The sequence below is a fragment of the Sorex fumeus genome, unplaced genomic scaffold (genome assembly GCF_029834395.1).
Source record: "Sorex fumeus unplaced genomic scaffold, SorFum_2.1 ptg000029l, whole genome shotgun sequence".
Lineage (NCBI taxonomy): Eukaryota > Metazoa > Chordata > Mammalia > Eulipotyphla > Soricidae > Sorex > Sorex fumeus.
Window position 1 is genome coordinate 11,264,602 of NW_026606086.1, and position 13,763 is coordinate 11,278,364.

At 36.6% G+C, this 13,763-nt stretch overlaps 1 protein-coding gene across 1 annotated transcript in view; it reads left to right on the forward strand.

Moving 5' to 3' along the window:
* The window catches only part of UNC13C (unc-13 homolog C), a 626,361-nt gene extending 614,645 nt beyond the window's left edge, over positions 1-11,716 (forward strand). The window contains exons 30-32 of the mRNA XM_056115400.1: positions 4,512-4,604; positions 7,289-7,448; positions 11,195-11,716. Coding sequence (XP_055971375.1) covers positions 4,512-4,604; positions 7,289-7,448; positions 11,195-11,480 — 539 coding nt within the window. The 3' untranslated portion in view covers positions 11,481-11,716. The remainder of the gene's footprint in view (positions 1-4,511; positions 4,605-7,288; positions 7,449-11,194) is intronic.
* The last annotated feature ends 2,047 nt before the right edge of the window (positions 11,717-13,763 follow it).

Sequence of the window (13,763 nt, forward strand, 5' to 3'; positions counted from 1 at the left end):
TGTAATGGTGGTGGGATTAGTGTTTGAATATTAAATGTAATCAAATATTGTGAAGTAACTAATAACATTTAAAAAAAATTAAAACATAAAAATAATAATAATAATAAACTAGGGGGCTGGAGCAATAGCACAGCGGTTAGGGTGTTTGTCTTGCACTCAGCTGACCTGGCCTACCCAGGTTAGATTCCTTCGCCCCTCTTGGATAGCCTGGCAAGCAACCGAGAGTATCTCGCTGCACAGCAAAGCCTGGCAAGCTCCCCATGATGTATTCGATATATGCCAAACACAGTAACAAGTGTCATAATGGAGATGTTACTGGGCCCACTCAAGCAAATCGATGAATAACGGGAGGACAGTGACAGGATAAACTAGGATCCATTTACTAGGCATACATTATCACACTCTATAGTGATAGCTTTTAAATGATAGCTTTTTTACCTCACCACAATGCTTTCAGGAAAGTGGTTTCATCTGTACTTTTAGAATAAATAAAAGTTTCTTGAGTTTTAATTAGCTATTTGTGGCTGAGACCCAATTCATTAAAAGTGCAGCGTGATTTTATTGCCCATGATATAGTTTTTAGTGTGTTCTTCAAGGAAATAAAAATTTAGATTATAACTAGAATAATAAAAACAAAACTTTTGTTTGTTTGGGGTGGACCACATGTGATAATGCTTAGAGGCTACTCACGGTTTGTTGGTTGTGCCCAAGATTAAATCTAGGCCTGTTACTTTAATATCTCTCTCTCTCTCTGTCTCTCTCTGTCTCTCTCTGTCTCTCTCTGTCTCTCTCTCTCTCTCTCTCTCTCTCTCTCTCTCTCTCTCTCTCTCTCTCTCCTTCTTGTCACTTTGGTTACAGTGAGCCTTGGTGTTCCCTGTTTCACTTTACTTTGTTTGTCATTCTGTGCTTCTCCTTAGACCGAGGAAACCCTCAGCTATTATTATTTCTTCCACTAGCAATTTTTCCCCTTTCTCCTTCCTCCTCTTCACTTATTTCTATGATTTGTGAGTTGTTCTCTTTGCTACTGTCTTATACATACCTAATATTTTTTCATTTTGGTGTGTGTGGAGGGAGGTATTGGGCCACAGCCAGATATGCTCAAGACCTGTTGCTGGCTCTGTGCTCAAGGATCACTCCTGATGGTCTTCAGGGGATTATATATGGTAGAGGGATCAAACCAGGAAGAGGTGTTTGCAAGGCAAGTGCTTTACCTTCGTTGCATCTCTTGTTCCTCTTTGTCTAAATTTTTGTCTATTATTTCTCATTCATTGATGATGTCACAAGTGCTTTACCTTTGTGGCATCTCTCTTGTTTCTCTTAATTTGTCTAATTTTTTTCTATTATTTCTTATTTATTGATGATGTCATGTGACTTGTCTTTAGGGTCACTTGTGCAATTTTTGGCTTCTGCTACTCTGATGCTGAACCCTACTACTATATTTGGATTCCTCAGACCTACGTGAATGAGTTCTTTCTTGTTTTACCCCACCAATCTCTACATAAGATATTTTTTTCCACAGAGAGGAAAGTGAAAAAGTGAATTTGGAGAACCAAATGAGGAGTATCAAGCCTATCCCCATCATTCATATGACACTAGAAATATAGCACTGTCTGTAGCACTGTCCTGTAGCACTGTCCTCCTGTTGTTCATCAATTTGCTCGAGTGGGCACCAATAACATCTCCATTGTGAGACTTGTTGTTACTGTTTTTGGCATATCGAATACACCACAGGGAGCTTGCCAGGCTCTGCTGTGCAGGTGGGATACTCTCAGTAGCTTTCCAGGCTCTCCAAGAGGGAAAAAGGAATCAAATCCGGGTCAGCTGCGTGCAATGCAAATGCCCTATCAGCTGTGCTGTTGCTCCATTCCACTAGAAATATAAAGCAGTAAAATTAAGCAATGCCAGAAATAAGAGATATAAAAATGGAAGATTTAAGTGTATCATTGATTGAAAATACTACAATTGTATTCTTTAAAATCTCAAAATAATTTAATAAATAAAACTTATCTTAATAGTGTTTAGTCTGTTTCTTTGATGAAAACATAAGCAAAGTTCATTCATCTTTCTACGAAGCCATCTAATGTAAAATAGTTTCACTTAGCGAAAGCTAAAAGAACTTTGAATAGATTTTTCAGATGCACAGCTTTCACAGTAATTAAAGTATAAAAAAATATTGAAAAACCAAAAGGAGACTGAGTAAAGGGAAGCTATATTCTACCCATGAGTAGGAAAATTTCATATCATTAAACTAGCATCTTTTGAGGGATACTATGAAATTCTTTAGTGTTGTGATATCCCAGACTACACTGAAGAATGAGATTCAGGGGCTGTTGTGATAGGACAGTGGGTAGGGCATTTGTCTTACATGTGGCTGACCCAGATTTGTTTTCTGTCATCCCTTATGGTTCCGTGAACACCACCAGGAGAGATTACTGAGCCAAGAGTGAGAAACTCTGGGTGAGCTTCACCCCACAAAAATATATATTTACAATGAAATAGAATGATTTCTAGGTTATATTTTAGGTGAAAAAACAAGATAAGGTTCTAGCTAGAGCATATACTTAGCATACGCATAGAGATAAGTTCTAGCAAAAGCATATACTTCTATGTGTAGGGGGAAAAGTCTAAGTTCATAAACAATGCGATGATTTATTTACATATATTTACATATATTTTGGGCTGAAGCGATAGCCCAGCGGATAGGGTATTTACCTTGCACACAGCTGACCCGGGTCCAATTCCCCCATCCCTCTGGCAAGCTACCAAAAGTATCTCGCTTGCATGTCGGAGCCTAGCAAGCTCCCATGACACAGTAACAACAAAGTCTCCAATGGAGACGTTACTGGGCCCGCTCAAGCAAATCGACGATCAACGGGAGGGCATATTCAATAGGCCAAAAAATAGTAACAAGTCTCACAATGGAGACATTACTGGTGCCTGCTCAAACAAATCCATGAACAACAGGAGGACAGTGCTACAGTGCTATATACATTTTATATTGTACACATATGTATATATATAATATCACTGTACTCCTATTGCATTGATACACATACACACACACACACACACACACACACACATATATATATATATATATATATATATATATATATATAAAACAATTGAGTTAAAGTTACCTGAGTTGAAATCATGGTGCTTTGTCCAATTTTGACTAACAAGGATAAAATTTTCTACTCCATTTTGTGCCATCAGTACATTTGTCAATACAGAGTTTAGTACTGAACTTAGTGTGCTATTTTGCAATAGGCTTTTGCATATTAGTCTTTTCTGGCCTATGATGAGCATCTTTAGACAGGTGCTCTGAGAGACAACCAGTTTTGTACCCCTAGGGCTCTGGTGTATCACAGTAGAAAAATATAAGCAAAGTAGTGAAAGATGAAGGTGCATCCTTGTATATGGGAAATGAGTGGAGATTTATTAAGTGTCTGGGAAGGCAGTTGCAAGATCTTTAAATAATAATATCAATTATAATATATGTGTTATGATTACTGGGAACCGGATAAAAAATTAACTTAGATAGCTAAGCATAGTCAAGCCTCACACCTGCATAAAGGTAAAGGTAAAGGCCCTCCCGTTGTTCGTCGATTTGCTCGAGCGGGCCCAGTAACATCTCCATTGGAGATTTTGTTGTTACTGTGTTTGGCATATCGAATACGTCACGGGGAGCTTGCCAGGCTCTGCCGTGCGGGCGAGATACTCTCAGTAGCTTGCCGGGCTCTCTGAGAGGGGTGGAGGAATCAAACTCGGGTCAGCCATGTTGGCTGCATGCAAGGCAGACGCCCTACCGCTGTGCTATCGCTCCAGCCCCACACCTGCATAGGAAATTTGATCTATTGAAATTCTATCAGAAGTTAATGAGTGGCAGAAAGATCGCATTCATCTGGGGAACATAAAGCAACAAAATGGGAGACTAACACCCAGGAGTGGCTGAGATTAGTACCAGGAATTTTGCTCCATGACTTGGAGGCCAGCCACACGTGCTAGGGGAAAAGAAAGCTCAGATAGAGAAGAGAGCACCAAATAAAGGGTGTTGGGAGGATCCTCCCATGGTGGGAGAAGCATGCTGAAAGTAGACTATAGACCAAACATGATTGCCACTCAATGCCTCTCTTGAAAACCACAGGACCCAACAGGAGAGAGAGAGAACAAGGGGGAATGCCCTGCCACAGAGCCAGGGTGAGAAGGGGGGTATGGGGGGTTGGAGGGATGCTGGGACCTGTGGTGGTGAAGGATGGGTGCTGGTGAAGGGATGGGTACTTGATCATTGTATGACTGAAACCCAAGCACAAAAATTTGTAAGTCTATAACTGTACCTCATGGTGTTTCACTAATAAAAAACAAAAGGAGACAAAAAAAAGTTAATGTGTGAAATTAAAGGAAGCATTCACTTGCATAACCATACCTTAAAGTCCCTTGGGCAGAGAATACATCTATCCATTATCAGGTTGTATGAAAGTTCAAGCCAGTAAAATTCTGCTGATTTGCAGGTCGCTCTTCCAAAGACTCAGTGGGTCAGATATCTGTTCATGTGGACATCACTACTATGCCGGGAACTGGAGAATATAAAGTCATTGTAAAAGGTACATTTCTGATCCAGATAAATTAGATATCCTTTAGAACTTCAAAGTAATAATGATAGTTACAATGTATTTTCCTCTTGGTTATGTTCTTTAAATGTATGTTAAAATACTATAGGGAGTGCTTGGATATCAGGCTTTCTATTTAAAACTAAAAGAAAAATCAGTGGTACAGTACTATTAATGTCCACATTGAGGCAGAAGATAGGAGGTCACACTTATGATTTAGGGGTTATTCCTGTTTTGTGCTGAAAGTAACCCCTGACAGTGCTCAGGGGATGATGTCTGGTGCTGGTATGATCCAAGTTCAGAATCCTGCAGAGTAGGAGCCCTATCTCCTGTAATATCACTCAGGGAACTAGCCCAGATTGTTTAAAGTACCTAAATGGTTTAAATAGATTGTTGATTAAATTTCAGAACCTTACAATCTGAAAATTTCTGTTATTATCATCAATAATATTTATTGAATATTAGTGCCATGATTGGCTCTGTAACTTGTCAAATAGATTCTATTATTGTTCTAGTAAGTCAATACGTTTTATTGACAAACTTCTTTTATATATGACTTCTAACAACTGGTTTGATTTTTTTGTAAGTGGTTAAATATAATGGTTTTGTATTTTAAAAATACAATCTTGGATCAGAGAAAGAGTAGAGAAGGTAAAGCACTTGCTTTGCCTCTGGCTGACCCGGATTTGATCCCCAGCACTACAAATGGTGCCCTAAGCACTTCCAGGAATGATCCCTGACTGCAGAGCAAGGAGTAAGCTCTGAACATTGTGGGGTATTGACCAAATACCATATACACAGCAACAACAACAACAGCAACAATAAAAGTACAGCTGAATGTAGTGGTCATTTCAAAGGTGGCTTATAGATAATAGTTCAGTAGAACCATATTAAATTTTATGTACTTTTGTATTTATTATATTAAATACTTACTTTTTGGGGGTTTTTAAATTTTTTTTAATGAATCAGCATGAGATACAGTTACATCTTACAAACTTTTGTGATTACGTTTCAGTCATACAATGATAGAATAGCCATCCCTTCACCAATGCCCATTCTCCACCATCAATGTTTCCAGTATCCCTCCCGCCACCCCACCTAGCCCCTCTCAACCCCCCACTATGATGGCAGGCATTTAAGTGGATCTACATGGAGAGTACCATGCTAAGTGAAATGAGTCAGAGAGTGAGGGACACACAAAGAATGACTGCACTCATTTGTGGAATGTAAATTAACATAATGAGAGACTGACCCCCAGGATAGAAGCGATAAGGGCCAGGAGGATCACTCCAAGGTTCAAAAGCCGGCCTCACATGCCTCACATGCCGGAAGAAAAGGCAGTTGTGATAAAGAAGGAACCACTAATAATACTTACTTTTATTCAAGACATTATACCCAAATATGCTGTTAATGGCATAGCTAATATACTTTTATTATAAAAGTAGAACTGGCACAATCTATGATGGATGATGAGAACATAGATGAGTGCTCGTTTAAGGATACAATCATTGGTCTTTAATATTTTTTAAAAATATACCAATGTATATCAAATGCTCCAATTCTATTAACATACCATGTGGCAGTTCTAGCAGTAAGGTTTTTTTTTACATGTATCATCAACAAAAGATATGTAAAGTGTACAAATAAAAAATAATGTTAATGGAGGTGGTCAGAGGCACAGGGGTAAAAAAAGAGTGTCTATGGCACCAGAGAGATGGTAGAGGGGCTAAAACACTTGCCTTGCACATAGCCAATCCCAGATAGAACCACTATATATGGCACCCAGAACACCACCAGAGAGCCAGGAGTAAGCCCTGAGCAAAACTGATTGTGTCCCCTACACCCGACTTCCCACATACAAGCAATAAATGAAACAAATCACAGAAAGAATATTCAAATAATTTGTTTATGATGCCTAAAATTAGATAATAACCATATAAGAATTAGTGATTAGATTAGATTCTATATTTAACAATTTTTAGTTAAATATGAATCCATGTGAATATTTCTAGTGAATCTATAGTTTTAAACACATATAAATATATATTTATGCACTTTAATATAGAGATATATAACATGTAAACATACAAACATAATGTATATCATATTTTAAATATATACAAAAATAAATATATATGAATATATTTCTATATGTTCCATATTGAATCCAATAACCACATGTAGAAATATATCTAATGAGTTATAAAGATGTCTATGTTGAACTTAATAAATGCAATCATTTTAGACTATAACATTGATATTGATCACATACTTTATATGTTGACATATCAGAGCATTTTACAAGGTAATAAAGTTATAGAATTTATTGTAAACTATTTTCTTTAAAATTTAGAGATAGTTCATAAAGAATATATATTCTCAATACAGAAATTATCTCTTATCCTAAACAAACTTTTATTAATACATAATTTTATCATTTCAATTATAGTAAACTATCACACCAATATCACATTGCTTAAACTGAAAATTCCATCAGGTGGATTCTATAACTAAAATTGTTTTTTGTCCCAGGTGTTTTTCCTATAAGTGTTCTAGGCTTTAGATAATTCAGGTCATAGCTTTATTTGTTAAAGTGAATAACCAAAAGGAGAGGCCAACTTTTTATGCTTTCTCTAACTGATACTTAGTATTCATTTCCCTTTTCCTCTTTCTTTTAGTGATTGCTATTAATGACTTACACTGGCAGACAACAGCAATGTTCCGTCCCTTTGTGGAAGTTTGGATGCTGGGACCCAACCTCAGTGACAAGAAGAGAAAACAAGGCACAAAAACCAAGAGCAACACGTGGTCACCAAAGTACAATGAGACATTTCAGTTGTAAGTTATGATCCCAACAAATTTGTTCAACCAGGCTATCTAGTAGGACTGACATAGAACTCTCTATTACTCTTTGTCATTGATTCCATACAAATGAATAAATACATTTCATCACACGATAGTGAGTACCATGTAAAGAGTTAGGGACCTAAACCATAGTAGGGCATTTGCTTTGCATCCTGCCAACCTGCATTCAATCCCCAGTATTCCATATAGTCCCCCAAGGACCACCAGAAGTGATTCCTGAGTACAGAGTCAGGAGTAAATCCTGAGCACTGCCAGTTTTACCCATAGAACAAACAAACAAAAGAAAGAATTGAACTCGGGTACTCTAAATGGAATGAAGGCTGACATCTTATACTGAATAACTTGACAGAACACGTAACTTAAAATTGAAACCTGAAAAAAGTGAATAAAAAATAATTTTATTTAAAAAATAAGTAAATATAGCCGGCAATTCAGGGAAGAGAATTGAGAGCATCTTAGGCCACTCATTATTGCTAGTATTAAGAAGCAAATGTGGGACATGCCTAGAACTTTTAAGAAAAAATCAAAGGTAAACAAGGGAATGAGATGGAATAGTTTGATGAGGTTGTCAGGGTTCACAGAATCAATACATTGCAAAAGTTTAGCATGTAGCATCCACAGAGACAAGGTTACATTCTAAGTTAAATAGGAGGTCTTGAAAGAGTTTTTAAGTGAGCAGATGATGAATCTGCTTTACATATTCAAATGATTAATATATTTATATACAGAAATATAACTATAGTGAGGCAAGGTCAATGCTCAAAGAGAAGTTAGAAGACCATTATTGGTAGTACAACAAACATGAAGTAATAGTGGGGTGATGATATTTCAGTAGGGAAATGAATATCAGTAGCAGGGAGATGAAAATATGTTAGGAAATTCTGGATATGCCTTGGAAATAATTTCATAACATTTAAAGTAGACTGTAGGCATAACATGAAAGAGTCTATAAAATATGTTACCAAGAACATTCATTTAAGAATAATTCAAGATGGGTTTATTTACAACAGAATTTGTAGGAAATAGAGAGACTTCAAGCAACAGTGATGTGTCTTGGGCCACATCAGGAGTTAGGTTTCTGTGCCTGAAGGAAGGGCTATTTAATTGGGAGAGAGAAAACTTCATATGTAGTCTGAAGTGACTACATAGTTTGAAACAGACTATTTGAGGCCATTTCAGAGATGAAGAGCAGGTGATTTCCAAAGAGTGCTCTTTTTTGACCAAATTCAATTAGAAGCCAAAGCCTGGGAAACTCTATTGGTGAAGTTCTTACAAGTCAGCCTCCTATTGCAAAGAGTAGCGAGGAGGTAGAAGGGTAAACTCAAATAGAGAAAATTGAATATATCTATCATTGAGTAAAATCAACAATGACCCAGAGGGCTTTGGCTTTAGCTAGAGAGGATTTTGGATTGGGTAGAATAGTTTTAGGATTGCATAGACAGGCATAGACTGAGATGAAGAAACTAGAAGCTCGGGGGCAAAAGAATTTTTGTTTAATCTGAAGATCCTTATCTTTTAAACAGCCCTTCCAATAGGAGATATAAAATACTAATTTCTATATAACTTGATAGTTATCTGGATATAAAAATATAATTAACTCCATAAATTAGAGAAAGTAACTGATTTTGGGATTGAAAGAGAAAATTGGGGGAGGGGTCATAAGACTACATCCTTGGTGCTAACACATGAACCTAAAAATAGTTTGTTACTAGTTTGTTTGTTATTCACACTTTAATTATTTTTTAATTTCAGTCATTGTGATTTACCATATTATTGACAGCCTTATCTGCATACAGCATTCCAGTACAACACCCTTCAGAGTCTTCACTATCTTAGTATCCCTCCCAATACCAGCTCTTGGTTCTGTTCTCTTGCTTTTTTTCTTTATATCCTTTATATGAAAGAGAGCATGATATATCTGTCCTTTCCTTCTGCCTGATTTCGCTCAGCTCAATTCCCTCCAGTTGCACACTCTTTATCTTGCATTGTTTTATTACCTATTAAAACTTATCTATTCTTCCACATCCATTAATGGGTTCTTTATATCATAAAAGGTTACCATATAATTATATAACTATAAAATCATCTGTGCAAATAAAATTTCACAAAATTTCACCTATTTACTTACTTACCTTATTACATAAGCACGTTAAATATTTTTCAAAAGGCATTAGAAATTTATGATTCACACAAAATTCACATATTTTTCAATATTCATCAACTCTTCAAGCTGCCAAGACTATGATTTTGACAAAGGTGGAATTTTTTTGTTTGTTTTTGGGGGCTACATCTGGCACACTCCTCCTGGCTCTGTACTTAGAGATTACCACTAGCAGGGGTCAGTGGACCTTATTGAAAGCCAGGTATTGACTGAAACCCAGGTCAGTCGCATGCAAGGCACATGCACTACCCACTACACTATCACGCCAGTCCCAGAAAAGGTAGAATTTTGATGTAATTTTATTTACAAAGAAAATATCTGGTTCTTATGTTATTCTAATTTCTTCTTACCCAACAAGTTTTTGCAATGTAAAAGAAATGTCAGATTAGCTATAAAGTACATAGTCCATCTTTATTTATAAAGTATATTGTATCAATGCTGCCTTGAAGTGACACTTTCTACAAAATGTTAGAGCAGAAAATGTCATGTGACCAAAAAAAAGGAATTTTGGAAACTTATATACTACTGACTAATAGAAATTTGTTAGAGAGTCAGTATCTAGGGATGAGCTAAAGTAAAGGGCAGGGGAGGGATCTCATCACTCAGGCTTTATTTTGTTTAGTTCTACACCAACAACTTGTCTTAGGTTAATATTAGTAGAGACAATCTTCAGACCCTAGTTAGAACTGACAGGTCTAACTTTAGTGATGAAAGAATTGTCATTGACGCACCAGGCTCTGAAATTAGATCTAACTAATTTACTCTGGATTTTTGTATTAAACTTAGCTTCCTAAGAATAGTGCTTTGATGAGTGAGAAGTGTTTTCCTTCACATCCAAGGAAAGACTCCTAGATCAACTAGAATAGCTACAGATATGAGGTAAAGGGAAAAAATGCAGAAACTAATGCTGAAATGGCACAGAAGATTCTCCAAGAATCTTTTTCCTTGAATCAGTGCCATTCTAATCCTGTAACAATATGGAGACCATCATATGATTCAGTATCTCGTAATATTTTGGTTCTGATTTCTATTAATATATTGTTAACCCAATCAGTAATACATACTCAGATTAATTTTCTATGCCTGTCTAAGAAAGGAGAAACTTTAAGTTATATTTCCTTACATTATAAGAAATATCTATGTAAAAAGTAAGTGAAACTTAAAGGGCATTACATCAGGATTAAAATATAATGCTACTCAATTTGTTGATATACTGATAAATATGGGCTGGAGTGAAAGCACAGTGGGTAGGGCATTAGCCTTGCACGCGGCCAACCCAGGTTTGATTCTCTCATCCCTCTTGGAGAGCCCGGCAAGCTACCGAGAGTATCCCGCCCGCACGGCAGAGCCTGGCAAGCTCCTCGTGGCTTATTTGATATGCCAAAAACTGTAACAAGTCTCACAATGGAGACATTACTGGTGCCCGCTCAAGCAAATCAATGAACAATGGGAGAACAGTGACAGTGACTGTTAAATATATCAAATTTCAGCGGTAGTTTAGAAGTCTTTTGATACCTATGTGAAATAAACTAAAAATTTCTGGTTTTAATTCACACAGCATTCTGGGTAATGAAAATCGTCCAGGGGTCTATGAACTGCATCTCTCCGTGAAAGATTACTGCTTTGCCCGAGAAGATCGAATCATTGGAATGACAGTCATTCAGCTACAGAATATAGCCGAAAAAGGGAGCTATGGGGCATGGTATCCTCTTTTGAAAAATGTCTCTATGGATGAAACTGGTTTGACTATTCTTAGGATACTTTCTCAGAGAACCAGTGATGATGTGGCTAAAGAATTTGTCAGACTTAAGTCTGAAATTAGATCTGCCGAAGAGAGTGCTTAAAACAAGTACTTCAAGGTACCATCTTCAAAAGTAAACTCTTTGTTTGACTATTGCATGCACGTGCACATATATGGGAATGTTTATTTCACTGTTTCAGTGTTTGCCAGTACTTAAGTGCAATGTCTACAAAGTATGCGAAAATCCGATGAACTTTTATACTGTTCTGGTCCTTGAGAAATAAATGTTCCATGAAGTGCCAAAATTATTTCAAGTAAAATATATTATCTCTTTTGAAATACTTGTTTCATTTCACTACCACTTTCTCCTCTATTAAGTTTGCTAAAAACTAATTACCCTTTTGAGTTTGTCAGTTGTCTTTGTTAAATTCACTTATATTGCCATATTTCAAAATGTGTTTCTCAAATTCTACTTTAATTCTATTTTATTTAGACTTGCCGTATTGTAGATGTCTTACAAAACCCTTTTCTATCATAATAGAAATGCAATTACATCTAGAGTTTGTAATTTTATAGTTGCAGATATATTGTGATGAATTTTGCATACAAATTAAAATAGACAAGGTAGAATATTTTATGCTGACCAGTTTCCAGCCTTTCTGAAATATCACTGTGAAGAAATGCTATTAAAGCAAACTTATACAAAGCAATGCTAAATAGTTTGTTAACAATGTTTAATATATTAAAAAACTTTGCTCTTTAAAACTGCCATGATCACATTGCATTTGCAAAAAAAAGTAAGTTGATGCATTTGTCATCTAGCGTTTGTCTTGGCTTTCTGAATTTCATACGTTAGAAGATCATAGGATCAGTGGTTTAGAAAGGATGTAGCAGGTTAAATTTTTTAAATTACCTATTATGAGTATGTACATTGTTAAGTGTTTTCCCTCTAACAGTTATGACTCTCTCCTTATTTACACATTTCTATAATCAGTTAAACGCTTTTTATTTTAAAAATATTCAGCAATTTAAACTGAATGAAGCATTATTATATATTGCACTGGAGCAAAAAGTCATGTCTTCTTCTATTTAGTAACAAATATAAAATAAAGCCTGAGAAATTGCTAACAATTTTACAATTTTTGTTATTTATCAACTAAAGATGCATCTGACTCAATAGAAAACAATATAGCACAAAATTATGCTAGGTTTGTTTTTGAATATGAAATAGTTTATGAATATTTGAGCTTTCTTTATTTTTATGGTTTGACTTTTTGGAGCCTGTGTCTAAAGATTTGGCTGTCAGCAGTACTTTGAGATTGCAACTATGGTCATAACTATTAGTGGACAGCATACAAATGCAGGAACAAGAGCCTGTTCTGTAAACAAGCTAGTAAGATCTGATAGAAACAGAAATGAATAGTATCTTGACTCAGAACCGTTTTGTGTTGCTGGATACAAAAACATATTTTAGTGAGAATCACTAATTCATGTTAAAATGTTAGGAACTTGCTTTGTTAATGACTTCTTCAATGCAATCCTTTGGCATATGCGTTAATAAATGGTTGTAACTGAGCACATGAAATACTTTATTGTACCTTTTGCCTTTTTGTTTTACTGATAAAACATCATTTCATTATTCACAAATAAAAATTCCAGGAAAATTCACACTTTGTATTTAATATCTCTTAGAATGGGGGGGGAAATCTACTTTTATTCATGGAAGAGATATACATATTACATGATATTGACATTGAAATAAGAAATAGCTTCTCGTCCTTCACGCCCTAGCGAGGCAATGAGTTGACCTCCATGAGCGGCTCCCTGGCATGACCATGGCTCCAGAGGAACAAGAACTTAAACCAGAGCCTGGCAGCTTGTGGCAGAAAAGTGAATAGACTATGCCTTAAACTACAGTGCCATGCCTCCCTGGGAGGGAAAGGGTGTCTCTCCCTTCCACCTTCACCACCCTCACCCCCCGCAACAAGGTGGCTGCAGCCTCAGAGCTTATTGGAAAGCCAGGTATGAGCCAGCAGTGACGGGGCAACTGCAGCCTCATGGAAAGGGGGGCAGTACCGGCTTGTCCTTTACTCCCTGCTGAGGCCACGAGTTGCCCCCCACGAGCGGCTCTCTGGTACGGCCATGGCTCCAGAGGCAAAGAAACCAATCTCGTAATTATCTGGCTCTTGGCAGAAATCCCTCCAGACTTAATTAGTAAAATATCAGAAATCCAAAATTGCATGGCCACGGCATCATATGGTTCTCATAACCAGCTATAGAAAACAAATTACTTCACAATGCCTTTTCAGCAGTTCTGATTGTTGGGTGGTAACTCTAAACAATAATGGTGCATCTTTTGACGAAATAATGAATGTAATCAAAGTAG